Here is a 25,716-nt window from a genome sequence, read left to right as displayed (position 1 = left end):
TCGTCGGTGCAGTTGCCGCAGTGCGATTGCAAAGTCAAACTGGCTGGGCAGAGATGAGCTCGAGTGATAAGTTGGAGTAGGATTCAAGCTGGAAGATGTCGACGTGCGCATTGTGGCCAACGGTGTCGATTGCAACTCGCTGCTTCAGGCCAGGTTGAAGGGATGGCAGCATTGCTCGAAGAGAAGTGGTGGACAAAGTTGGAGGGCGGGTACCACCGTTGATCGCTTCGCATGAGGAAGTGTGGTTTCACAGGGGAACTTGCATGATTGTAATGATCTTAAGTAATTGAGTCTTGTCAGTGAACACTTCAAGTGTATGCAGCGGCACAAATTTCCGACGAGGTGGAAGACGTGCCTTGTCAATGCCTGGCTTGATATGTCTTGGCGTTCTTTGTTTTGGCCACAAGCTCCCCTGAAGCGCGAAGTTCCTCTTTCAACCATCAACATTCTTCAACAATCACATTGTACATTCTTCGATATGCAACCATCGCCATGATCACATACCGGTCTGCTCTTCACCGTTCAGGAACCGCCAATCATGCGTCGTCCGCCGCAGCCGCCGCTGCTCAAGGTAAGCGACAGTCTCCCAATCTGCAACTTCACGCACATGATGAACCCCCTTTCCACTGCAAGCTCAAACACCGTCCGCCGCATGACAGCGGAGCCTCTGTGCCCCCGGCAGTGATGCACTGCACCAGGGAGGAGGGTGCAGGTCATGAAGGACGGCTGAGCGGTGATGAGGGCAAAGGGCACGAGAGCTTGCGCGTAGGACTCTTCGAGTCGGTCCGCCAAGCAGGATGGCGCAGCAAAGATCTGAAAGTTGCAAGCATCACGTTCTTCTCTACCGGGTAACGCTATGTGATGCACGCGCTGACAACCTCATCCTTACAGGTACACGTCTGCTGGCAGAGGGCGATGACTGCGAACACACAAACAGGCGCATCGCACCACCGAAGATCACCTGCGTCGGTATCATAGCGACCTCCAGGTGCAGCTATCTGGATCGCTTTGCTTTGACTGTAAGTCTTCCCTCCGCTCTTCACCAAAGCATGTGATGAAAAGCCTCAAGGGATGCGCGCAAGGTGGCCCGTTGCTCACATGCTTCCGGATTCCGAGACTGCTTGAGCCTCCAAGCAAAGGCCAATGGTGTAGTGGCGGTGGAGACCATATTTGTCTGCGACATACGAAGCAATGTTTGAAGGGCCACGGCGCACATGAGCAGAGAAGTTCAGGGTGGCAAAGTGATACGCCCGTTGATCGCAAAGATCAACCAGGAACGCGAACTTCCGCTTGAAGAGAGGCTCTGATGCACAGATCTCCAACGACAACGTCAAGATCGCTTCATCAAATGTCAGCTGCTAATCATCGAATCGCTTCACAGAATCAATCACACCACCACCGATGACCCTAGCCCCGAAGGACCCAAGGCAAAGGCGTTCTACCCTTGGCTGCGATCAGCATGAGAGCGGTAAGTTGCCTCGATCCTTCCCTCCAGACTGCCCAAAATGATGAGACTCTCTCCGAAAGAGCGCCGTGACATCGCCCGTCGCCAGCCGTCCAATTCGTCAACTTCCGAAAGTAGCACGAATCAAAGTGAAGATTCATTGCTTGGAACAGGACACGATTGAACCCTCTCATTAAGGTAGCCACAGCAGTCACGTCTTCGACATAACTGCCATATGGATAACTGGAAGTGCTGTCGGCGCGATGCCCCATCTGTGTTGGAGCGACGGACTCCAAAATAACAACTGAATCCCAGGCCAGCATAGCAAGCCGAGACGCGTAGAAGTTGGGCGTATCATTGCTGACCACTGAATGTCTTAGCAAGTCGACTCGAGACCGCGGCCTACGGTTCGGAGATCACACAGTACCATCGAAGGTAAGCCTGCCCTCTTCAACCGCCTCGACATGCGATGATGAAGACGCACATTTGACCTACTTGCTTGCCCGCTGCGAGAGACAACCAGCCCTTCTCAATGTAGTAGACTGTTCTTCTTAGTCGATCTGGCGTCTCTCGAAGGGTGGCAACAGCATGACTCGTCCCGTATCTGGAGGGCGCGGGACGATACGTCTCCTAGAGCTCGTTGGTATTATAGCTCTCGTACCGACGCTCCTGACCCTGAGACTCGCCACCGTTGCACAATATCGAATATCGGAGCCACCAAGAGCCCTTGCTGACACTCTTCTACACCAAGCAGAGAGAATGCTGGAACTGCATTTCGCAATCATCCAATCGACATCGGACGGCGAAGCGGCAGCCAAGGTATGCAGTCCCGATCCACCTCTCGCATAAAGCACGATGATGATACTTCCCAACCTATGACACGACCTGCATTGCCCGTTAAGAGCACTCGTGGCCTGCAACGCATCCACAGAGGGGTTAATATCTGTTCTCACTGTCGCAAGACGACACAAGACGCGGGCTCGAAGGGCTGCAGCGCATATGATCGTTCAACTTCACAGGTCTTGAACGCAGAAGGCCGAGCTCTCGAAAAGTGGAAAAGAGGAGTTTCTGATCAAGAACCAGCGTTCCCGAATCCACAGCACATTCACGATCACTGTCCACATCTGCTGACAAGATCAAGCAGGCTACGGCGATACCTTCCCAAGACTGCGAGAGACTTGGTGATTTTCAAGTAAGTATCAACACCCCTCAAGCATATACACACATAATGATGATTTCCCGGTTTTCCCATTTCAACCCACCGACGACATGCGTATGGCCCGTTGCAAATCTGCGAGCCCTAGGAGCCAGAGGGTTTGTTTCACACGCGCATCGATCTGGGATCCACCTGGCGAGACGCCATCAGGAAGCAGACTTGAAGGGCTACGCGGTCACAAATGAGTTAGAGTCCGATCAAAAATAGGTCGCGTCGCGGGCTTCGGACTATAGGACGATCTGAACAAATCCTCAATCACGAAACGCCGCATGGAAAGACGCACTGGAATGATTGCTGACAATTTGGTGAGACAGGCAACGTCTCGTCGATATTCCGAGATTCATAGCTTCGGCGTCGATGGCGACATTCTCAGCACCAAGGCAAGTCAACCTCACTCCCCTTTTCCTTGCACACCCCGCGACCTGCCTTCCTTTCCGGATGCAATCCAAACATCGCTCGTCGCGGAGTCCTCGACAGGTAGTCGGTAGCTTTCAGCTGCCGTGGGAACCCAGGGGGAGAGTATGGCTCTGTGTAGTATGTTTCTGTTCTTATCGGTCAATTCCGAGGGCTTTGAAGAGCTGTTCCAGCAAATGACAGAATTTGGAGGGATTCTGATCGCAAGTCGGTATCCTGCTGCAATTTTGATTGCTTGGAAGTAGAAGCCAGGGTGATGCTGACGCTTGGGTACATCCAGGGCTCCACCGAGACCACCTCCCGAGTCGACGACACAAGAAAATCACTGCCATGCAGAGAACCCCAAGGCAAGCCCCCTCTCCACGATACCTTTTCCTTTTACCCAACATGATGATTCCCCCATCCCACACCCTGATACCCCAACGAACATCGCCCGTCGCGGAGTCGACGACAAGTAGTGGTGGCGACACAGCCCATTGCGGTTGTGCGTCACTGGAAGTTTCAATCAAAACGGGCAAAAATTATGGCTCTCCCCCTTCATGCTTCGGCTAGGGGAATAAAGTGTAGTATCGACATCGTCCGAGACTCTTGAAGGGCTGTTCGGTACATGATTCCGAGAGGAAAAAAGAGGTCAAAGTCCCGATCTCGTGTGGGGTGGGTTTCTGAATGGCATGGCATGATACGGTCTTCTTTGCCCGCTCGATCGTTGCGCAAAGATGGATTGCTGACTAGTGATGGATTTCTAGAGCACTTTGCGAACACGCTGAGCTCCGAAGCAGCAGAGACACGTCGTACAGCTCAATCCGCTGGTGACAGCAAATTGAAGCCGTCCCACCGTTTCCTCACTGCAACCCAAAGGCAAGTTCGCCATCTTCCTACATCCCAGCCTATCCTCCTCTTACCCTCCAGCACGATGATCCCTCGCCATCTCACGCCAGATGCAGAAGATATCCCTCCTCATCAACTGCTTCGATCCCACGAACCTCGAGATCCCATCCGGCATAGGACATTCGTGATGCGTCACTCGCAAGATTGGCAAGACTTCGAAGGTCTCTTAAGCAAATGACCGCTCAGCGCTCAACAACTGAATTTGCAACACGTTGTGGGGTGGGATGCGAGTCGCTGAAGTCTTCGGTTCGGCATGGAGTATCTGCTGATATTTTGCGAGCAGGCCGTTGCGAGATCCATCTCTGCTGCAGCCGCTAACGGCCTTCGAATGCGTCACAACACCATCCACCCTAATCTCCATACGCAAATTGAAATGCGAAGGCTGAGAAACGGACATGGGGAGAGGCTGCAACTTGCGATGGGTTGAGGTTGTCGGCGGAGGAGGAAGGTCGAGGTACGTACGTCCTATCAAATCCAATCCGATTCATTTTTGAGTCTTGTTATTCCGATTTCATCTCTTTGAAGCCTTTCAATCTTGACGGAGAGTCAGAAATCTTGAAGCTTTCGAGATGTAATTTGGCCGCCCAAGCCTGTTTGCATTCCCGCTTCATCCCTTGCGAGGGCATACCATACCCCTTGCCTTCCTACAGCACCTCAGTTGTCGGAACTTGGGAGCCTTGGAGCATCGTGAGGTCGGTTCCCCAGCCGCATCATCACCAGCCTGAAATCCTTCTCCACAAGCAGCGCGCATAGCATCTCGGCCTCACCAGTCTCCCAAAGGCGCTACAGAGAACAGAATCCCATCGTCCTCCATTCTCTATCCCACCACAAAACCACCACCACCTCTCACCACACCGATCGCGAAATGCCCTCCAGCACCACACCACACGCTTCGCCAGAAATGTACCGCTTGTAACGCCAACCGCCCATTGCCCTGTGAGTTCCCTTCACCTCCCGCCAAATCTCAATCCCGACTCTCCAACAAAGCCGTCTCGAATCCCGAATTTCCACTGCGAATACACCTCCAATATCCTCGCACCGAAGCCTAATCTCGACTACCCAGCACTACTCCCCCGATCTCGCTCCGCCTATAGATCCAGCCTCTTTTTCTATACGCCGAAGGAAAGAGCTTGGAGAAGTAGAGACGAAGGACCTACCGAAAGGAAAGTGGCAGCAGGTGGGGAGATGGACGATGGAAGATATGATAAGCACAGGCGAGAGCAACCTGGGCCGCGAGGCCATCATAGGCAAAAAGCAGGAACGACAAGCTCACGGCGTCACGAGCAGCCGGCCCTGAAGCGAGAAGCGCAGGAGGAAGAAGTCTTGAGTGCGCAGCTGCCGAAGCGCGACAGCAGACAGCAAGAATCAGCCTGCGGGATTGTACGACGATGCGCCAACAGCAGCAAGCCCATTCCCAGAGAAACAGCAAGTATCGAAAGCGACGGGCTTGCGGCGGCGCAAGAAGACTGCGAGCGCCACATCCAAGATGATAGGGGAAGAGGCGAAAGATGTGGAAGACAGCCAGCAGTGTCAAAGTCTGGATGATCGGCGACGCAGAACGGTGTCGTACGAGATCAGAAGCGACCTCGTATGCAGCCGGGAGAAACGGCGAAGAACATCTGAAGCTCAGGGCGGGGAAAGCTGTCGAATGGGCACAAGGTCTCTGGTGCTGGACGACGAGTGCAGGAGCAGCTCGCAGCGATGCAAGAGTCTACCAAGGTAGTCTACAAGCATCGGTGCGGTATTGGAGGAGTGGGAGAGAGAGACGCCTGGAGTTTGTCATCGGCATCAGTCGCCCTGCAGGAGTCAAGGCTCCAAAGGCTCCTCGAGTGCTGGTGGTGGGCAAAGAAGCTTCGGCGCCAGTAGCAGCGAGGGAAGAAAGGGCTCACGGTAGCTCAAGCTTCTACCAAGGTAGTCCACGAGCACTGCCGGCCAGTTGGGATTTGATGATGATAGGAGGGAGGGTGAAGAGCTTGGGGAAACCTGGTCGGCATGGCATACGCGGTGATGCAGGCGATGGTGCTGCAGCAGGCGGGAGAGCTGGCGCACTGGGAGCTAGAGGGGAAAAGCTGTGTATCAGAGCAGTCTGCGAGCCATGTCCTGGAAGACGAAGTTTGGATATCCGGATTTTTCGAAAATATACGAGTGTCGCATGGCATGCCGACTCCTGAGGCTCACGGCAATGCAAGAGTCTACCAAGGTAGTCATCAGGCACTGCCGGCCAGCGGAGAACATGGGCGGAGAAGGGAAGCACAACAATCTCCAGGCCGAACAGCAAGGTGTGTTCGCAGCCTGGATATCGAGTGTCGAAAAGTATGCGACGTAGCACCGGTATGCCGACTCCTAAGGCTCACGGCAATGCAAGAGTCTACCAAGGTAGTCATCAAGCACTGCCGGCCAGCGGAGAACATGGGCGGAGAACGACAATCTCCAGGTCGAACTGCGAGGTGTATTTGCATCCTGGATGTCCGATGAAGGTGTCTCGGAGCAGCATCAAGAAACCAAAGCCAGGTCTTGGTCGGCGAGGATCAATGCCGCCATATTCCGTTTCGTGAAGGAAGATTGGCGAGGAGACCTCAACATGTTGACCAGCATCCAAAGGTGAAGGGATAGGAAAGAAGACCGACAGAGTCTGATGGCTCACGGCAACGTAAGTGTCTACCAAGGTAGTCATCAAGCGCATTGGTGAGGCCATCTCCAGGTCAAGCGACAAGGCCAGGCCGAATTCCGGATAGTCACTGGGGTGTTTTGAAGAGCATCTCTTGGCCGGCAATGGAGGCACATTGTCATGAAGATTGACAGCAATGCCAGGTCTCTTCAAAATGTGATGAAACGCCGTGAAGCTTGCCGGAATCAGGATTCTGCCATTCTACCAGCATTCGAGTGCAAGGAGCTTCGGTGACGCAGTGTCCCGAAGCCAGTTGGCAAGCTTGCGTGCAGAAAGTAGGCTCGCGGCATCGCAGGAGTCTGCCAAGGTAGTCTTCAAGCAGGGCCGGCCAGGCCTGAAGATGAGGCGAAGAATGGTCGAAGAGCGCAGGCCCATTTTGCATGGCGATTGGGCAGTGAAGTTGACCCAGACGCTGGAACTGTGCCATCGAGGAGAGGGCTGGTCGATGTCGAAGGATATCAGATAAGAAGGTGGCGAGAACGCCAGAGCAGGGTCAATGGAGCCGATCCAGAGTGGCGGAGGTGAAAGTCCAGATATCGACAAGCCCTCAGAACCCAACAAGTCATCATAGGCCACTCCAACCAACGCAAGCAAAAGAACAGGTCGCAACACCCACCAGCCACCCGGCATCGACTCACCCACTCGCCAGTATAGGCAAAGCAAGCTGCAAACGTCAACACCGCACCCGAAGCCGCGAGCGAGATCTCAAAACCTCATCCCATCCAGCCCAGACAACGTTGCGAACCTTTCGATGCATCCAACGTACACCGCTGCCGCATGACCCAGACTGCAACCAAACAAGAGACTTCCGGAAGAAGTACAACAAGCCCAGTCTTCGCCCACATCACCACAACAGCCTCAGTCATCAACAGCCCCAGATCCAGTGTCGAAGCAAGAGACTTCCACGAGAAGTACAGCAAGCCGCACCGTCAACCAGAATTGAGGACGCCGAGGATTTGAGAACCACATCCCAATCGCAGGAGACTACCGAGGCAGTACTTCCAGCTCAAGAAGACGGATTCTGTGCACGCCGGATGACCACGCATGCTTTGTGAAGCCCACATTCCCAACGGTGTGCGTACTAGTCCCAGATCCTTAAAACGGGAGTCTTCGACTTTCAGACACGGTGCCGCAAACCACAGCCGGCAAGGGCATAGCCATACTCAAGGTAACCTAGAGGCCCCATAGCGAGAAGTGGTCGCTTTTGCAAAGGCTTTTGTGGAGATCAGTGCAGGTCCCAGAGCTGTTCAGAAGTGTTCACTGAGTGATGTCTTCCGAGGCGCAGAGGGTTGCCTGGATTCGACTTCCATCCGGAGATGCGTCGCTGATGAAGGCAGCGGTGGTGTGGTAGACTGACCCGGGCATGAAGCTCACCGGCGCCGTCGATGTGGTGTGGAAGGAGAGGAACGCTGCAAATGATAGACGAAAGCAACCAGTCAAGCGTCTACCGGGAGTAGTCGACGAGGCCGGAAGTGGACTTACCCCGGCCGCAAGCAGCTCGCAGATGCCATGATCGTGCGTGCTGAGGGATGTTGATACGAAAAGGGGGCAACCGTAGTGCTACCAGGGCAGCGACAAGAACGGAGGGCGACTTACACCGGCTGCGAGCAGCTCACGGATGCGCAGGTGTGGATGTGGTGGTGGAGGTGAGGTGGTCTGGGGAGACGTCTTTCTGGGAGCGAGCGAGGACGGTCGGATGTCGAAAAGGAAAGGAGCAGCCAGGAGCCCACCAGGAGTGGTCTTCAAGGCAGCGACGGGACTTACACTGGCCGCGGAGGCGATCCAGATGCCCAGGATGGAAGGGAGCGACGAAGCGAGAGCGGCGATGCTTATTGCATTGACGAGCTACTGCAAGAAGTGTCAGCTCAGCACTCGCGGTCCGCTCGAAATGATGGGGAGTGGTTCGTTTTACCGGACATCGCTCTGGTGGCGACTATGGTGCCTTGGACTGGATCTTTGCGGCAACGAGGTGCGGAGGTGCTCCTCGGCCTTCACATCTGGGCGCAAGTCTATTCCAGCTCACGGCTGCCCTGGCCAGTGTCAGTATGATGAGGTTCAGCAGCGTGGACAATATGGCTGGCATACCTCGAAGCAATGGAAATGCCAAGCCGGATAGCGATACATCCCGTCTTGTCTCGGCGCCGGCCTATAGGCTTTGACGTTCTCCGGCAAAGGTAGGTCCTGGCGTATGGTCAGCGAAGAAATGAGACGCTTGGCCACTGCGACATACGAAGGAGCGATACCATGCTCGCCTCATCTTCTGATAGAAGCGGGATTGCTGGAACGCAGATGGTCCTGAGCGCCTCTGCAGCTTCTTATGGTGTCCGTCGCCATTGACTATCTGGTTGATGAGGCCCATCTTGGCGCGGTCTCGAGATTGAGCAGGCGTTTCGGTGCGGCGTACTTGGTATTGGAAAGCGTGGTATCGTCGTCGGCGTGGCAGCGTTGGTCGGGGCTCCGCTGCCAGGATTGATGTTCTGGAGCGACGACGAGGTCAGTCAGGCATTCCGAAGGCTGTCGCTCATTATCAAGGTGCGATTGAAGCCCATACTATACCCAAAAGAGTGGTATACGTACGTGGTGTGTCGACGTCGCGCAGTGGTGACTGACCTGCTTTCCCTCCGCCGCTCAAACGCCGGCGTCACGAGCTTTGCAATGCCACAATATGATGCTGAGGTGCATGTCAATGGTATGGCCAGTCGAAATGACAAGTCTGGTGATGGTTCCAGAAGGTATGGGTGTGTTGTGGCGATGTGATGGAAGTTGCTGGTGGTGGATGTTGTGGCAGTGGAAAGCTCGAAGCAACAAGACTTCACACGCCAAGACTGCCGCGGGAATGCCCGCTTCGTCAGTATGCCTACGCCGCACACTCTGTACCTCAACGCACAATGACCGCAGCGAGATACAAATAGTTGGAGCTTCTTCGCAGAGTCTGATATACGCATCCCCGACTCTCCGAGATGTTGTACAGACTATGTTCGCCGAGAACGAGACCCGCGGGGCAAACATCAATCAGCTTTCGCCGCTAGAAATCCCTGCAAGACCCTTGGCAAGCAACGGCGGCGGCGATGTGAGCTTCTGTACAGCTCCCGAGGCTCAGATCTTATTGCATGAGCGAGGTATGGGCATTTTGAGAACAGGAGCTTGCTCGGCGAGGTCAGTATACCCATCTCCATTGCTTACAGATGTGCTTTTGACACAAAGTGACGAGCACGAGGCCTGTAGAGCTACTGCACGGTGCGCGGCTCCCGAGTTCGTACTGCCTGTACGAAACTGAAGCTGCAATGAAGCAGCCAGACAAGCTGTGGCTCCAGCGCAGCAGGGCCACATCTCCCCATACAGGCACATTACAGACATATGGACAGCAGGAGCTTGCTCACGGAGGCAGCTTTACTAATCTCAAGTACTCATGGCCGTCCTTCAACAATTTTACGTCCATGCGGAGCCTTGACAGCAAGCACCAACCTCCGTCGGAACAGACCTGAGCCGTTGCGCTCCTGCGTTGGGCATTTTTTGCCACGCTGATCTCGCCATCCGAATCTTCCCGCCGAAGGACGTACTGATCCACCATTCCTCTGCGAGATTCGCATCCTCCTCTCCACCAGACCTCCCAGTCCTACGAAAACTGCCACGTTTCCGGTCCGTGTTCGCCAGACATTTCTTTCGCCACGTCAACCAACTCCAGTCAGAAACTTCCGGCGGCAAGAGAAGCTATGGCGGACTTCTGTTCGCAAGAAAATAGTTCTTGAGAAATACGAAATGGTTCTCCTAGTTCAAGGTGGCGAATTGATGGTACATGAGGAATTTGAGAAGGTTCCAGGGAGGGCCAGAGGGAGATGGATTGACGGAGGAAGTCATATTGGAGGACGGCTGCAGCCTTTTCTCGCCACCAGACATGGGCAACGCATCGAGACCTTTACATTGAGAAAAAGAACCTGGGATCGCTTGCGCCGTCAGCAAAGCGGGAAGGCAGCCACGTCATGTACGCAGCTTCCCACCCATAATCACGCCGGAGCACACAGATTCGCTGTCAGGACACCAAATGCCATACGCACCAACCCATTTCCGCCCAAAAATACCGCAAACTGGAGTGAGCTCGCCTCAAGCGCTCCTCTCCGCAGTATGGGACACAGCCGGAGAAGCCTGCTAGAGCTGGCAGTGGACTGCATTCGATGAACGGAGGAGAGGAGAAGGTGGGTGGAAGACTGAGATAGCGGAGGGAGGAGAACTGCCTGGAACCGACAAATCTCTGGCTTTTTTTGATGGGGATTTCGTGTTCGCTGGTCTGATCGCCGGGTGATGAGCCCGTGATATCTGACTTGGATAACACTATGGTATCTGCCAGCTGTGAGCTAGACAAGGTGAGTGGGACTCGGCCGTGCACTTGTCGGTACGGCCGTGTGGTGCGCTCCTGGCAGCAACGTGCTCGCGGGCAATGGAGTATGCCGCGGAGGTCAAAGTCGGCATGCGACGTCAATATGTACATTCTCCAAATCACTCTCAGATCCACCCACCGAGATCTCAACTGGACACGATTCTATTCTCCGCGGAGCACGAGCAGGAAAAGTCAAGTATTACTGAAAGCTTACAGTTCTGTGTAGACGGCACCGCACCGCACGCACACTTGACACACGAGCTAGAGACAGGGGCAGGTGGATGTTTCTCGGCAGTGGAGCGTACTACGTGTGCCAGTCCTCCTCGTAGGATCGCGTGCCATAGCTGTAAACGAGACCCTGCAATAGCAGTGCCAGTAGACAACACATCAACCACTTCCTGGCTTTCACCACAGCATGAAGCCACTTCGCAAAGATCTCAGCATTACTATCCAACGATTTGAATATACGTTGCGTGAAGATCTGGTGTAGGCACACAAGAAGCAATGCGCATCCCAGGCGGAGAAAAGGGGCAAGAACGGCGCCCGCTTGAGGTTGGGATTCGAAGTACGATGAAAGGGTTTTGATATTCTGATGAGGCATATCTAATGGGTTCAAAGCCAAGCACGCGACTATAACCGAGATTTGAAAGCCATAGCAGAAATCTACTAGGTTCACATGGCGAATATCTGAACAATAAGAAGCCCCCCAAGAACCGAGTAACGCAACAAAAACCTTCTTGGCCCAGCGGGTTCAATTCGTCTGATATCAAGACAAACACGACGTCCTGTCTCCCGTCACGCAATGATTCGGGCGTCTAGATCCTTCGAGAACCCAGAGCTGAAGAAGAAAAGAACCATGAAACGCTATCCAAGTTTCGCCTCTTCGGCATCTTCCTTGCTCGCCCTTCGTACCCGGAGATTTTACCACCGTCCAGTGTCAAATACTACACAGTTTCCATTAGGATGAAGTCATCCCTCTGAAATCTTGCTCTTGACCTTCCCACCGAATCCGGCAGACGGCGAGAATGTGGGAGAAAATAGCATGCCACGGCTATGAGCTTCCGGCTCTCATTCACAACTACTCCCTTCCCCATCCAACCCTTTTCCCTTTTCTCCCCTAAAGTCCCTATCACGCTCATCTCCTCTCCAAAACCATTTCCCTCAAAGCTCCTCACTCCTCCCTCTCACCCGCCTCTCACCCTCCATCTTTCGCTTCTTCGACGTCTGCACAGGACTTGGAAAAGGATCCATGCCTCCAAAATAGCCCTCAGGTGTAGGTCTACGGCGAGAGCTTCGGGAAAGAGGTGGTGAAAACAGCTCCGGGATCTGAAGATGCTGGGGGGAAAAGTGGGAGTGAGATAAGCGGCGTGTTCCATCTCTCAGTGCTTTCCAGCGTGAAAGGGAAACTGGTGTTGCCTCCTCCTCGTCGATGGGAGTCGTGTCGTGTTTGAATGGTGGTGTTCTAGGCCGGATATCTGCATCCTCCGAGGAGACTTTGCGGGATTCAGAACCTTCACGAAGCGTCGGACTCTGGCTCTCCTCACTGACACTTGTCCCGAAACGAATCTTGCCATCGGGTAAACTCCACTCCTTGTCGTCAGCTACCAAGATCTTTCGATGACCTTCCAGACCCTTCTCGGCGGTTTCCCACTCGTCTCCATCTTTGTAGGCTGCGATGCTTTCGAAGATGGCGGAGACACGAAGGAGCTCTTGCGTAGACATGTTCGTGTTTGTCACTATTAGAGCTGGGAAGATGCCTGCGTGGAAAAGTTGAAGCCATTGTTTGAGGTTGTTCCAGTGCGGTTGGTATTGGGTGGAAATGCTGAGGTCACCTTGTGGAAGTAGTGCTGTCTGCGGCTGACGCTTCGCCTGGTAGATGAGTGCTTTACGCTTGGGAGGCATGGAGGCTTCAATCGAGTCGAGCTGCGGGCGAGTAGATTCCGCATCGACGTCCTCATCGCTGGTCACAGCGATCGTAATCGGATCATCCTTTCTCGCATCCAAAATCTCCACTCGTCGCCGCCACCACGGCACAATAGCGCTGGCATTGAAGGCTGAAATTCGAATCTCGAAATCATTCCCCGCATAGAAAATCCCCCGCGCTTCTTCACGAATCGTCTTGCACGTCTCCAGAATTCCAGGTTTGCGGGTGGAGTATGATTGGAAGACCCAGCAGTTCTTGCGCTCTTCGATGTATCGAGCGATAGGTTTTGGTTCTATGCGACCATCAGGCCGAACGATGTAGGGCTCCTCGCTGACGAGTACGTTCAGCAGGATGCGGTTGCGGAGACATTTTGGGAGGCGCAGGAGATTCTGGATTGGAGATGTCGTCGCCATGTCGCCGTTGTGATCAGCCTGTGAAAGATGTCAGTCAGTGGAGCTCGGGAATGGTCTCGAATCGTACTTACGCTTCGTGATGGCAGCTGGTTGCTGGAATTGAACTGCAACCTCGAACGCCGCCGAAGGCTTGGGGACTGGCGCTCTTTTGGCGCATACTCATGCACACCTTCGCCCTTCGGGTCGACTTCTGCGCGAATATTGACGCGCTTGCGCTTGGTGCCCGTCACACTGCTCGTCGGCGACAGGCGAGTGCCTGAAGAGCCGCCAAAGAAGCTCAACATGACGCCGGCGGGGCGAGGTCGTTCTTGATATTGGGAAGAGTTGAAGTTCTTGGAGGTATGTTTTGGGCGGGTTTGTGGAAGTTGGTTGGGGGGGGAAGAAGAAGGAAAAAGTTTCGAAAAGTCGTCTCTTCTTCTAGTCAAGCTTCGCGTCAGCTTCACTCAAGAAGCGCGACGCTGAATCTCTTGGCGGTCTCGATTCACGAGCGGCAACACAGACTCGACTTTTACCATGAAATCGTGATAAACGTGCCGGAGTCCACAGCACGAAAAGAAGTGATATAATCTGCATTTTGCAAAGCCCCGTCACCAAGACGCAAACGGACGCTCCCTGGAGGGAGAGGGATCATGTTGATTTCTGAAATTGTGCTATCAAAACCCACCCATGGTGAGACTGAGACTCTTCCTCCACCTGGCTGACTTCCCCCATACTCCTTCTATGGCATTGTGCGGCGGGAAAGACAACTGCGTAGATTCCCCAATACGAACGAAACAAGAACGTTAAAGTAGCGAGTCGAATGGTGAAGCAAGAGGACACTCACGTTGTTCAGCGCCTTCAAAGCCATCTTGCATAATGCTACGGCTTTCTATTCAATCGCATAAAGCGCTAGCAGGTGTCGAGCGGCTCTCTCTTTGAGCTGCTATCGTATCTTTTCCAATCCTCCCACTTCTGACACCCTTCTTGATGTTCCCACTGATTCCAATCCGTCGATCTTTCCAAAGCTTCAGGTTTCTTCCTTTGATCACTCCTCCAATGCTCTCCTTCCGCGTATGTGCTGGAACGCACCAGTCCCTCCCTCCTTCAAGTTCCTATCTCAAAAGTCAGCAAATCTCTATCCCTGTATGCTTCGGAGTCTACTGAATAATGCAGCCATTCAACTTACGCTTCTTCTAATCCCCGCCTTCGTCCTTCTCCTCGCCATTCTCAATCCAAGGCACATAGATACGCCAGAGTGGGAGAATATCTCCATACTCCTCCTCGCACTGCTCGAGCTTCGTGACGATCTCGGAGATTTCGCCATACAGAGAAGCCTTTTCCGCAGCGTCCGTGGTCTCCTTCCACGTCTTAGATTTCTGAAGCAGATGGGTGGAGATGAGCTCGGTCATCTGGTTGTAAGCAGAGATGCGCTTCTCGAGATGGCCGATGAGTGTCATGATGTGGTTTTGAAGCGAGATGCAACGCTTCTTGACGTCGGTTGGGAGGTTGGTGGCGTGAGCTCCCTCGCGAATGCTGGTGAGAGAGGAGAATGCTGCTCGACACCAATCCATGATTCGGCCGTCGATGCTCTTGGAGAGTGATACCTTTGGGAAGCGAGAATCCAGGGGAGCGGTCTCCAAAAGCGTCTTGCGGATGTTGAAAGCGCCTTCAATGCGCAGCACACGCGTCTTCTCCTCGCCTTCGCCAGTGAAGTCGAGTGCAAGCTTGGAGAGGGAGGCATGATCCTTGCCCATACCGTAGATGGAGTGCGACTGGTAGGTTGCTTCCTCGCCGCGCTTGTTGACGCTGGTCATCTTGGACGCGTGAGCAATCTCTGGGTTCAGAAACGGTGCGCCTTCGCCCTCTCCAAAGGCTTCCGCGCGCTCTGCAGAGTTGAGATCAGTCTGAAGAACCGCCTCGACGTGCAGGTACTTGGCGAGATCTTCCAGAGCTTTCGTGGCATCGGCAGGCATGTCTCCGAACCAAAGCAGAATGTCCGTCACGCGAACGGCGCTGGTGGCGGCGTAGAGGGCGTGGACTTGATGTGTTCGGAATCGCTCGAATGTCGCTGGCGAGTCTGTCTTCCAGTTCTCGAATGCTCTCGCAACGGCGGCGTGAACATCGGCTTCTTGGCGGCGGTGGGCATTCAGACGATCTGCGCGACGGTCGGCCTTGATCTTCGCGTCCGCGGCCTGCTGCTCATTGCGGGCGAGTTGACGACGGAACTGGCGGACGTGGAACTCGTCATTCCGCTGGCGTTGCGCGGCCTCTCTATCTTGGCGATGAGGAACGAGTCGGGGTGGCGCGGCGGGAAGAGCGTTGAGACTCTCATCGAGCGAGGTGTTGGCGAAGAGGTCTGGTGTACCGCGATGAGATCGACGAGCAGGGGGTTGCGGCATGCCTGTGTGAGTGCCGTTTGCGATGCGCAAGTCCTGGCGGAGTTCTTCACGTAAAACCTCCAGATTGGCCTGTAGTGGGTCGAGTCTCTCCATCACGCGGTCTTCATCAAAGAACGACATGGCGGCGACGCTGAAATTGGTTTCGATTGTGTAGAGGGCGCGCTGGTGATGTTCGAACAAGATGGTATCTCCGAGGTGGTGCAGGTCGCTTTCGTTTTGAGATGTGTTCGTGTTCGGGTGGGTTCTGGAGCGAGCAGCAGAAGTTCGTGGCGTAGAGAGCAGCGTTTTAAGTGGGTCGCGCCAGGCAGCAAGGGTGCAGCGGAGTGTAAGTGAATCGACTGCTTCACTTCACTTCTCGCCTCATACACAGGATCGTCTTGTTTGAAGAACAATGGCTTTGTCGTCCGATGTTGAGACAGTGCCATCTGGCGCTGCGGAGAAAGCATTGTGGCCAGACTCGATGAAGCAGTTTGCTTGAACGTGACTCTTGAGCGTCGTGAAGGCGTCGTCAAGCGCTGCTATTGTCGTGGGAAGTCATCGTCATTGATCGAAATATGACAGTGCCGCTCAGTCCAACATCGCTGCCCGTGGTCCACCGTGCATCCATCGCTGCCCATCCTCGTCCACCGCCTGTATCCATCATGAGCTTGAGCTACCTCTCCCGCTAGCCAGCCTCGAAAAGCCGCCCAGGGAACACCACGAGAAGGTGGGAGTAGGATTTCGTTCCCCGGCCTCGCAAGGCATCACAAGCTTGACCCGCCCAAAAGGTCCAACAGTGCCGTGAGACTGCTACCCGACACGGAGCTACTCCAATCTCGCCGCCATGTCTAAGGTGTTTCGCGTTATGGAGTCGCGCCCTGCAAGATTGCTCAGACAGGATTTGTGATGCTTCACCAGCTCTGACTTCCACAAGTCCAACAGTGCCGTGAGACTGCCACCCACAACGAGCCACGCCATTCTCGTCTCGCTGCCTCTGGAGTTTCGCTTATGGCGTTGCGCCCTGAAAGGTCACCCCAACAGGATTTTGTTCACACGAGCTCTGGCTCCACAAGCCCGACAGTGCTGTGAGACTGCCACCCAACGGTAATCGGAGGCCGAGAACTGCTTGAGGATTTCGTGACCATGCACGCCTTGAGTCGTCGCCGAATCAAGATTGTCGTAAGGGTAGTCGGAAGGTTGTTGGACATGGCGGGCCAAGCATCCTCCTCATCTCCGCTGCATACCGTGCCCCGTCATCAGCGGCTGCCGCTTCTCTGGTGAGCATTCGCCTCTGCCACATCACGCGTGCGACTATACCGCGGCGCTGGAGATTGCCAATCAAGTTGACAATTCCATTGACGAGCTGAGGATGGTTCACTTGGGCCAGCCCCCTCCAGAAGGGTGTCAAAAAGACCGGCGGCCCTCCGATCGCCACCCTGATCTCATCCACCGCATCACGGCAGTCAGACCACACAGTGACTTGGGCATCGACGAATGCGTCAGAGGCTCCGTGGGCGCTGTGCAATGCCACCAAGCACGCCAAAGCCTCCTGAATCCCTCGGAGCTCGACGGCGGTGATGTCGTTCGTCCACCGAAGTGGAAAGCATAGTCCAACTGGTCGGTCTGGAGTCACCGCATTGTGAAATGCGAATGCACACCCGGCCTGACCACCTTCTACCTCAGCTCGCTCGCCTGGATTGGGTCGTATTGACCCGTCAGTCCATACCTCGAAGTATGGCCGTCTAGCAGAGCGTCAGCAGTGGAAGAACAGGAGGCTGACGGGGTGATTATATGTTGGTCTCTCACATTCGCCGTTGCTTCGCCGCGTCAATTGATACGGGTGGTATCAACTTGACCGGCGAAAGCGGTCGACCAAGAATATCCACGTCTTTTTTGTCCTTCGGCGCCATGTTGTTTGTTCAGTCGTGAGTGACGCCGCGTGGAATTGAAGAACAACACCACTGAAGCTCACCCCGGCAACATCATGCAGGAGCCCAACGGTCTTGCTTCACTTCACCGTCCTTCCTACATCAATGTTTCCCCTTCAACCAGGAGACCATTCCATCGCCTGGACGAGATCAATTGCCAGCGAAAGCGTTGAGTGGCTTTAGTTTACAGATTCGTAGCTGCAACACGTCCCTCCCATGACATTCTAACCCGTGTGTCAATCCAGCACCAAACCCGCCTCTCTCACTTCATCGAAGCCTTACAATGGTACTTGCACGCCCTCACAGACGATCGCCGCACGCTCCTGTAGGCTGGAGCTGGAATGGAGCGATGGAACGATGAGGTACGATCAAACCTGGCCCGTCAATATCCAACGCAGCCGCGCAACCGTTTCCATCGCAGACATCACAACCCTCCCTCCCTCCCTCCAGCATCCGTCCCTCCAACATCTCTCCCCTCTGAAAGCTCGCTTCACAAGTCGCACACAACGCTACCGAGCGCCCATCATCAGCATGAGCCGCGACCAGCGGTACCGCCCACCAGAGGGCGAATACGGTCCGGCTACCCACTCCCAATATGCATATAACGAGCACAAGCTATGGCGGTGCTCTGAAAGAGAACGCTCACTATTGGCAGCATTTTACCAGCGTTCAATGCTGGAGACTCTCAGTTCACGAGACAAAGAAGTCAGGATGGTGATATTCGCCGGAATCGGTCATCATACAAAGGCAGTTTGGGTTTACTCCGGCGAATCTGGTCTGGCTGAAGAACAAAGAAAGACCCTACATTATGATAGCTAGCAAAATTCCTACTTCCAAAGATTTGCCAGCAGACTTCCCAGCCCATAGCACGCATACAGTACAGCCACATTCCGACAAAATCGCACCACCAGCACCATGAACGCCGACGGCATCTTCACCGACTGGGAATCAGAAGAAGACGACGACAACTCCTGTCCCATCTGCGCCGAAGACTTGACCGGAAAAGACAACACCTTCATCCTCGAATCCCGCTACTGCAACGACTGCGCAAAACCGTACCTCACCAAAAAAATCCAAGACGCGATCAAAAACGAAATCTACTATCCCCTCAGCGAGGGACGTGATCCGCTCTACATCGAAGACTTTCGTGCCTTGATCGACGACAACGATCTCTACCAGTTGTATTATGAGCGCGCGGAAGACTACGCCGTCCCGGTGTCGGAGAGGAGGTATTGTAAACATAGGATTCGCGTCGGGGATCGGCCGCGGAATCCTTATGCGGATGAGAATCCGAAGACTTGGATTCCGCCGGTGGCGCTCGGGGTGGAGACGGAGCCTTGTGGGCATCAGCTTCGAGGGATGGAGGATGAGGAGATTCCGTCTTGTTCTTGTTCTTCGTGCGCGGGTTTGAGCTGTTTGAATTGCTTTGAGCCGACTTATGGGGTTCGTGTACCGCATCGTTGTCTTTTGATGGAAGTGGAAGAAGAAGAAGCACAAGCTGAAATCGATGGTTTGGAAGGTCAGGTGCGTGGGAAGGACTACCAGCTCTGTCCAGAAGCGGATTGTCGAGTCCCGGTATATCTCGGAGAGGCGTGCAACCATATGGTCTGCCCGAGACCCGTGTGTCGGACAGACTTCTGCTTCGTGTGCGGAGAGCAAGTTTTGAGCATGGCAGAGCAGCACTGGGGAGATCGCGAGGGCCAGTGTCCCTGGTACGGTCAACCTCCAGGCCCGCGACGGAGACGCCTAGTTCGACGAGAGTTGCAGCCGTGGGAGAATCCTCGACTCGTTTTCATAGAGGAGGAGCAGCCCGAACCGGGTCCGGAGAGGACCGGGTATTTCCCGGAAAGATTCGAACGAGGGGATCGGTTCCTGCGGTTCCCAAACATCCCTCCACCGGACCCCAGAGCGCCGTGGATTGTTCCTGCCATCAGCACGATGCGAGCGGCGGGATTCGGGGATGTTTTGGGGATTTCTGATGCCAGATTACTCGAGGAGACGATGGGGTCGCGGCCCAGAAAACGCTATCGCAATCGAGGCCGTGATATTCAACGTCTCCAAGCCATGCTGGCCGTTTGCCTCATGCGATCGCTCATCTCAAACGAAGAAGTGATCGCCATGGTGGATCAACTGCGCAAAGAAGGTCCTTCACCGCTGTTCATCTGGAACCTCAACGCCCAAGGAGTCATTGAAGAAATGAACAAAGGCCAACCATGGGATGAAGAAGAGAAAATACAAGATCCCAGGAACTTGGAAATTCTCTTGAGTCGTGGGATGGAGTTGGGGATGTGGGATCAGCTGCGTGCGGATGAGATTTTCGAGGCGAATTACATGCGCCTTGCGCGACGGTTTGTGGTTCAGACCTTTCGCCGGGGCCCTCAGAGTCGGGTGGTGGAATGGCCGTTGCCCACCGACGACTTTCCGCTCCGAGTTGGGGATTGTGAGCCTCCGAGGTGGTTTTTTGATTTGGAAAATCAGGAAAGGCGGATGGTGCATGGAGAGGTCGAGCCGTAGGTTCAGCTGAATTCGTGGTTGGAAGATGCGTGGTGCGAGGAGGAAGGTACGATAGGACAAGGAGATCCGGTATCGATGTCTAATTTTTGTCCGAATGCTGTTTCTTGCGGAGGGTTTTCTGGACATGTCGTCTCGTGTGGTTGGAGGTCGGTCCATCTGCTAGGTGTATATTGTACTCATGCGAAGAGAGCTTGGGGGTCTGAAGAGTGAGAAGCAGCTGCAATATTGGTGTAGTTTGTCTCGTATGTGGTTTACGTCGTCTCCGTCTTCTCATTGGCCGTGGCGATCTGTAGCGCAAGGTATACACCTTTCAGTTCTCCATGATAATTTGCTCTTCCTGGGACTTGAAGAGCAGAAAATGTGCTTGATCTCAGCTACTCGTCTAATGCATCTATGTGTCACTCACCTGATATCACATTTTTGAGCTCTTGGCCGGCCAGGAACCTCCTCAAGTTGTAGGCTATGAGACCTTCCGCTCCTTGTGGCCGTCCACCAGCTGCATGAGGACTGACGATGCAGTTCTTCGCTGTCCACAAAGGCGACTCCTTCGGCAGCGGCTCTTGCACGAAAACATCCAACGCCGCGCCGCCAATTCTATCCTCGTTCAAAGCCTTCACAAGGGCATCCTCGTCAACACTCGTTCCTCTTCCCACATTGACCACCCAGGCATGATTCGGCAACTGGTTCAGTCTCTCGGCATTCAAAGCATTCTTGGTACTCTCAGACCCCGGCAAGATCATAACCAGCGCATCCGTCTCCGCCAAGACCTTCGGCAACTGATCCTCGCTGAGCACCTCAACACCGTCTCTGACGCCAGCTGATCTCGCCACACCTTTGACATTGGCACCAAGACCTCTGAGATGCGGTGTCAAGACTTTGGCGATGTTCCCGAAGCCCCAGATAAGGACATTCGCACCCCGTAAGCTGGTGAACTTGCCCTTCGGCCTGTCCGGCTGAGGTCCACCCAGATGCTGAGGCCACAGTCCTTGGAGCTGGTAGTCTCGCATTTCGTAGAACTTCCGGGCCGCGTTCAAGAGAAGACCGAGGGCGTGCTCGGCGACAGTGTAGTCGTGGAGGCCGGATCCGGTTGTGACGGTTATCTTGGAAGCATCAAACCCGGCGTTGAGGACGTCGTTCGGACCGGCGGCGAGGGACTGGATCCACTTGAGGTTTTTCATTCGCGCCGCAGCATCCTTGAGGTTGTCTGCCGAGTTGCACCATGTCACCAGCACTTCCGCATCGATGAGATCTTCCGGGATCGGCTGCTTGACGTCGTATGGGTGCAGAGATGCGGCAAACCCTTCGAGGGATCTGACATCGAGGGCCAGAGAGGTCGGATAGAGGAGCTTCATCTTGGCGTCTTTCGAGATTGTATGAGTTGGCGCGGCTTGATAGGAATTCGAGACGCTGATGTCGGAAGAAGAGCGGGTGTCTGGGCCGGGATGTTGATGTACCAACATCGGCGTTTGATGGCGTTTGAGTTTGCCGGCGCTAGGCAGTGAGCTTGGCCGGCGGCGATGAATTCTCCGAGCCTGAGGCCAATGCCAAGACTGTCAGAGGTGAGGTCGATACAAGCTCTTGAGATGACGGGGATCAGGAAAGCTAAAGAGATCAACATTCCATTATCGTCACGCTCCGTACGCCGAATTGCCCATTGCAGCCCATATATGACGAGACCCGCACGTCAACCTTCCGCCGCATTGGCATATATCTCGATAAGAAGCAACAGGGCCATCGAGCTTCTCATCGCCTCCACCAGCAGTTTCTCCGGTATTGATGACGAATTATAGTCTCGAAAGCAACGGAGCTGAGTTCTCGCGCTTTTCTCATTCCTTACCTTCGTTTTGACCCTATAGACTACCTTCCTTACCCAAGTCAAGATTTGACCTGGGACCTTGAGTATGCAAGACGTTTTGAAGAGCACAAGGATAGTGCACGTATGAGAGACATGCTTTACGTTCACGGCACGGTTCGGCCTTTCCCAACATTTGGAACACGAAAAACAATGTCCCCGCGACCGACAGCTTCAACGAGGGGCACGACGGCGAGGTATTTAGACGACCTCTCATCCAGTCGCTCGACTTCGAATCGCTTTGATTGGCTTAGCAACATCGGCTGAGATCCAGCGACCGTGACAAAGACATCGTGGCAAAGCTTGGGCCTGCTTTAGCGCTCACGGGGTAATTGATCTTAAGAGTCTACGCTTGAGAGCTCATCCGACTCATCGCACTCATCGCTTATGAAGCAGTCACTTCTTTCGCTCGATAGCCGAGTTCTTGCACTTTCTGGGGTGCGAATCAATGTCGTTCTGACACTAGACCTAGTCGGAGTAAGAGGTCTAAGATCTCTCTAGCGATATCAGCCCGCTACTAATCCGAGAAGAGGTCTTCGTAGAGCCAAATCCAAGAAGTTTTTCGCAGAAATATCTCTCTTATCGTATAATTTCTCCTCAAAGCCTAGTCGGATGCGCCTAATCATTCGTGCAAATTGTGGAGCCACGTCGATAGCGTACACACTAATCATGCCTCCTAGCTAACGAGAAAAACTTCCGTCAATCCGCTGCGGTGTTTGATATATGCCTGCACTGCCTTTCGCCGGCCTATGTTGAAGCGAATCCTAGTATCTTCTCCAAGTTCTTTCATCGCTTGAAATTAAGCAAGGGGATCCTCATTTTCGAAGACACGGATAAAGATGTGAGCGCGGGCAGGTCCAAGTCGGCCTCACAGAAGCTACCCCCTAACGACCCGATTCTTTGTCGAATCCATCGACCGAGATCTCGTTTATACACGAGTACTTGTAGACCATCACATGGATGCCTTCGTGAAGAATGGTGCCTACGAGGAGTTTGAAGACGCTTAAATCTGTCTTCTCCCGTAACTCCCACTTCAGAGTGGCGTAGGTGTCTGCTCCATATCCGTCTGTCGCACCAAGGCTATTCGAATCGATTGCTTCGCCGTCCCGAGGCTCGTTGGCTTGGACAGAATGCAAAGCGAAGAGGCGAATGCTTGGCAAAAAAGGTGTGTGAGCGGTACTGAGACTCGCTGAATTTTATCTCTTAGTGTGTCGGCTTACTATAGTATTACTCGACTGTGAACTCGCTGCCCTGACATTGAGTCTAAGCTGGAGAGAGTAGGCCAGGTAAGCCGTATAGATCCTCACAGGCGTACGTCTCTCATTATTTCCATCCATTTCAGTATGGACTGCCTGAGAGCCTTCTGGCATGGATATTGCATATCGCAACAAGATTGAGGCCAAGAGATCAAGAAAGTAAAGCGGTATAGCTCTTACCTGCCGCCATCCCTCGGTATTCCAGTGCCTTTTAGCATTAGGCGGGTCAGCTGTCGGTACCCTGTACACAATGCCGATTGAGGAGAATGCTACGAAGCTGGAATATGTGAGCACTATCAATGTTCACGAGACTCTATATCTCAGTAATTTGGTCCATTGTAGTATCAGCTACCTTCGAAGTCGTTACCTCAAACAAGGGTCAGAGTAAGGAGGTCGTAGCTGTTGTACTAAGATTGTGAGTCGCAGCGGCCTTCACGTATTGGTCTTCTCTGGCATGGAACTCAATGAGCGGATCGGTCAAGTCGGTTTGGACTGCTGTGTCTCGGTAGAGCATGACTTTCGGTTGCTTGGATGCCTGGTTCTCTGGAGTTTCAGATTCGGCTGCCAGGCTCTTCCACGAGAATTCATCGCCCAGCTCGTCCGTTATTTGAGTCGCTTTTGCCGTTGCCACCAATGAGTGGGACTCCTCCTCCGTCTGGTTAGCAGGACCAGCCTGATTGGCAGGAGCAGCTTGGCTGGTGATCGGATAGTGTCAGTCCATGGCTTCTTTGCGCCCTCCTGTCGTTCTTTACTGAATGAGTCACCTGGGAAGGCGAAAGCTTGTATATGTCGCCAGGCAGGAAAGTAATCGATAAACTCTTAGGTTTGGTGAATCGCAGTGGCGTTCACAGCGGCTTCAGTTCCACCAAATATCGTTCATAGTATTAGTTGCTTGTGAACTCGGGAGGTTGTAGTGCCGCATAGCAAGGAGACCATTCCCATGATCTTACGTTGCGTGAGTCGTAGTGGCCGTCACCATGGCCTAAGCTCCAGTATATGTCTTTCGTACCATCACCCAGCCTAGAGATCGTGAGCTTGTACAATGCATATACCGTAGAAGCAGGTGCGAACTTTTGCCCGATTTATACCCTACGAGAAGGACAAAATGCTTGTGACAAAGGAGAAAAACAGATGGTAATTGGGACTTCATGTGATGATCATGCATTATTAACGGCTATCACAAGCAAAAAAGACTCCTCGCCACTCTCACATGGCAGCATCTTATGCCGCTCCTTTCCGACCCGCATCCGTTTCTTTCGCGTCCTGGATCTTCTTCACAATATCCTCCGCAATCTTGCACATCTCCTGCCACTTTCCCACCTCAATGCAATACTGCTTGATCTTCTCCCACTCCGGCACACTCTTCCCCTTGATCGAGTCGTAGATGACCTGATTCATCATGCTGTGGATAAGGGCGGTATCGAACGAGAGGATTTCGGAGATCATCTGGAACTCGTTGAGGCTGATGGAGGACTGCTTGGTATAGTCCTTGATTTGCCGGTGGAGCAGGTCGCCGCGACGATGACGGTCGACGAAGATGTGGAAGCAGGTAAAGTACAGGTCTACCGCCTGCTTGATATCTGGCCCGATCCAGGGGCCGAGAGTGCCTGGGCTGGGCGGATTTGGGATCATGGAGATGTTGAGAGGAGCAGGGTTGGCTTCGTCGTATTCCTCGATCCAGCGCACAATGATGCGAATGGACGGGATGATGTCCACATCAAGGTGGGCGGGCTGGTGGACGAGGAAAGGGCTGGGCTCAGTGCAGGATCTGTCTCGAGTCGGCGCGCTCTTGAAGCGGCGGTCGGCGTGGCGGGAGAAGAGACATAGCTTCTGCTTGTCGATTTTCGCGACGAGCTCCACGCGGCCGTTGTTGTGCTTGACGTAGATTGAGGCGGCGTTGGAAGACATTGTAGTGGATTCTATCGGCTCGTCAGTGCTTATACTTCAATGAATCTCGATTGCAAGACGTACTGCTTCTGCTGGGTGGATGAGTAAAGTTCCGGGATGGGGTGGGTGGTGATGGTGTGCTGCTCGATGTTGTTCGTGGTTGGCGAAGGTAGAGTTGGATTGCAAGTTTTTTGGAAGAAGACTCGTCACGAGAATGCGACTTATGTAGATCCATTTTAGCGGCTACGTCGGGTCTAGCGCGTAAGCAAACGCGGCTCTTGGCTTGTGAAAGGCCCACCCAAGTGAAAGTGAGAGCAGTACTTGAATCACGAGCTACGGATATTGTCGGCTCCTATACTGATTCTTCATGTGTGAATAACGTGGTAGTGATCAGGCGACCGATTGTGCTATTGTAGTGAATGAATCCCAATAGAAACGGTCGATCAGACCCTCCTGCTCTTATAATCCCAAGCTTTCTTTGCTTCAAGCTAGTGTTTCATGTTGTCACTCGCACGCAATCAATTTCGTGCATCGCGTGAGGTTCGGCTGCCTCCGTTGCTGCTGGCTGGCTTTGAATAGC

At 53.8% G+C, this 25,716-nt stretch overlaps 9 protein-coding genes across 9 annotated transcripts; 2 read left to right on the top strand and 7 right to left on the bottom strand.

The window, feature by feature from the left end:
• Window positions 1-34: 34 nt before the first annotated feature.
• Window positions 35-4,323, bottom strand: MYCFIDRAFT_177557 (uncharacterized protein; the record flags this gene model as incomplete). The annotated part of the gene is made up of 35 exons (XM_007931322.1): window positions 35-225; window positions 252-258; window positions 308-430; window positions 462-471; window positions 501-626; window positions 658-667; window positions 696-870; window positions 898-919; window positions 952-1,006; window positions 1,044-1,063; window positions 1,099-1,174; window positions 1,208-1,358; window positions 1,394-1,407; window positions 1,443-1,811; window positions 1,865-1,902; window positions 1,929-2,074; window positions 2,119-2,317; window positions 2,352-2,358; window positions 2,398-2,432; window positions 2,462-2,571; window positions 2,613-2,744; window positions 2,770-2,827; window positions 2,906-2,954; window positions 2,980-3,028; window positions 3,073-3,371; window positions 3,401-3,449; window positions 3,485-3,566; window positions 3,587-3,622; window positions 3,649-3,802; window positions 3,837-3,880; window positions 3,910-4,027; window positions 4,054-4,115; window positions 4,142-4,150; window positions 4,174-4,276; window positions 4,305-4,323. The coding sequence occupies 35 exons, from the start codon at window positions 4,321-4,323 to the stop codon at window positions 35-37; spliced, it is 3,147 nt and encodes a 1,048-aa protein (XP_007929513.1).
• Window positions 4,324-8,444: 4,121 nt separating this feature from the next.
• Window positions 8,445-9,381, bottom strand: MYCFIDRAFT_212090 (uncharacterized protein; the record flags this gene model as incomplete). Its single annotated transcript, XM_007931321.1, has 5 exons — window positions 8,445-8,478; window positions 8,543-8,660; window positions 8,716-8,811; window positions 8,861-9,107; window positions 9,182-9,381. Coding segments are annotated over 2 exons (340 nt in total), but the record flags the coding sequence as incomplete, so codon positions are not given.
• Window positions 9,382-12,166: 2,785 nt separating this feature from the next.
• Window positions 12,167-13,973, bottom strand: MYCFIDRAFT_177555 (uncharacterized protein; the record flags this gene model as incomplete). The annotated part of the gene is made up of 5 exons (XM_007931320.1): window positions 12,167-13,360; window positions 13,414-13,759; window positions 13,786-13,806; window positions 13,840-13,847; window positions 13,887-13,973. The coding sequence occupies 5 exons, from the start codon at window positions 13,971-13,973 to the stop codon at window positions 12,167-12,169; spliced, it is 1,656 nt and encodes a 551-aa protein (XP_007929511.1).
• Window positions 13,974-14,008: 35 nt separating this feature from the next.
• MYCFIDRAFT_177554 (uncharacterized protein) lies at window positions 14,009-14,485 on the top strand (the record flags this gene model as incomplete). Its single annotated transcript, XM_007931319.1, has 4 exons — window positions 14,009-14,070; window positions 14,097-14,123; window positions 14,155-14,237; window positions 14,262-14,485. The coding sequence occupies 4 exons, from the start codon at window positions 14,009-14,011 to the stop codon at window positions 14,483-14,485; spliced, it is 396 nt and encodes a 131-aa protein (XP_007929510.1).
• Window positions 14,486-14,514: 29 nt separating this feature from the next.
• On the bottom strand, window positions 14,515-15,840 carry MYCFIDRAFT_177553 (uncharacterized protein; the record flags this gene model as incomplete). Its single annotated transcript, XM_007931318.1, has 1 exon — window positions 14,515-15,840. The coding sequence occupies one exon, from the start codon at window positions 15,838-15,840 to the stop codon at window positions 14,515-14,517; it is 1,326 nt and encodes a 441-aa protein (XP_007929509.1).
• Window positions 15,841-15,888: 48 nt separating this feature from the next.
• Window positions 15,889-20,351, top strand: MYCFIDRAFT_177552 (uncharacterized protein; the record flags this gene model as incomplete). Its single annotated transcript, XM_007931317.1, has 23 exons — window positions 15,889-15,915; window positions 15,942-15,986; window positions 16,025-16,094; window positions 16,136-16,188; window positions 16,213-16,253; window positions 16,282-16,500; window positions 16,525-16,569; window positions 16,598-16,645; window positions 16,669-16,784; window positions 16,814-16,836; window positions 16,857-17,004; window positions 17,043-17,273; window positions 17,309-17,439; window positions 17,471-17,525; window positions 17,565-17,585; window positions 17,623-17,638; window positions 17,667-17,834; window positions 17,873-18,402; window positions 18,447-18,504; window positions 18,539-20,117; window positions 20,142-20,170; window positions 20,254-20,304; window positions 20,330-20,351. 23 exons carry the CDS (start codon window positions 15,889-15,891, stop codon window positions 20,349-20,351), a joined length of 3,726 nt encoding a protein of 1,241 aa, XP_007929508.1.
• A 188-nt stretch (window positions 20,352-20,539) lies between these two features.
• Window positions 20,540-21,493, bottom strand: MYCFIDRAFT_84645 (uncharacterized protein; the record flags this gene model as incomplete). Its single annotated transcript, XM_007931316.1, has 1 exon — window positions 20,540-21,493. One exon carries the CDS (start codon window positions 21,491-21,493, stop codon window positions 20,540-20,542), a length of 954 nt encoding a protein of 317 aa, XP_007929507.1.
• Window positions 21,494-23,628: 2,135 nt separating this feature from the next.
• MYCFIDRAFT_84644 (uncharacterized protein) lies at window positions 23,629-24,228 on the bottom strand (the record flags this gene model as incomplete). The annotated part of the gene is made up of 2 exons (XM_007931315.1): window positions 23,629-23,944; window positions 24,200-24,228. 2 exons carry the CDS (start codon window positions 24,226-24,228, stop codon window positions 23,629-23,631), a joined length of 345 nt encoding a protein of 114 aa, XP_007929506.1.
• Window positions 24,229-24,470: 242 nt separating this feature from the next.
• MYCFIDRAFT_84643 (uncharacterized protein) lies at window positions 24,471-25,157 on the bottom strand (the record flags this gene model as incomplete). Its single annotated transcript, XM_007931314.1, has 1 exon — window positions 24,471-25,157. The coding sequence occupies one exon, from the start codon at window positions 25,155-25,157 to the stop codon at window positions 24,471-24,473; it is 687 nt and encodes a 228-aa protein (XP_007929505.1).
• Between the last annotated feature and the right edge of the window lie 559 nt (window positions 25,158-25,716).

This window comes from Pseudocercospora fijiensis (assembly GCF_000340215.1).
Source record: "Pseudocercospora fijiensis CIRAD86 unplaced genomic scaffold MYCFIscaffold_7, whole genome shotgun sequence".
Classification (NCBI taxonomy): domain Eukaryota; kingdom Fungi; phylum Ascomycota; class Dothideomycetes; order Mycosphaerellales; family Mycosphaerellaceae; genus Pseudocercospora; species Pseudocercospora fijiensis.
This window is presented reverse-complemented; position numbering and strand designations above follow the sequence as displayed.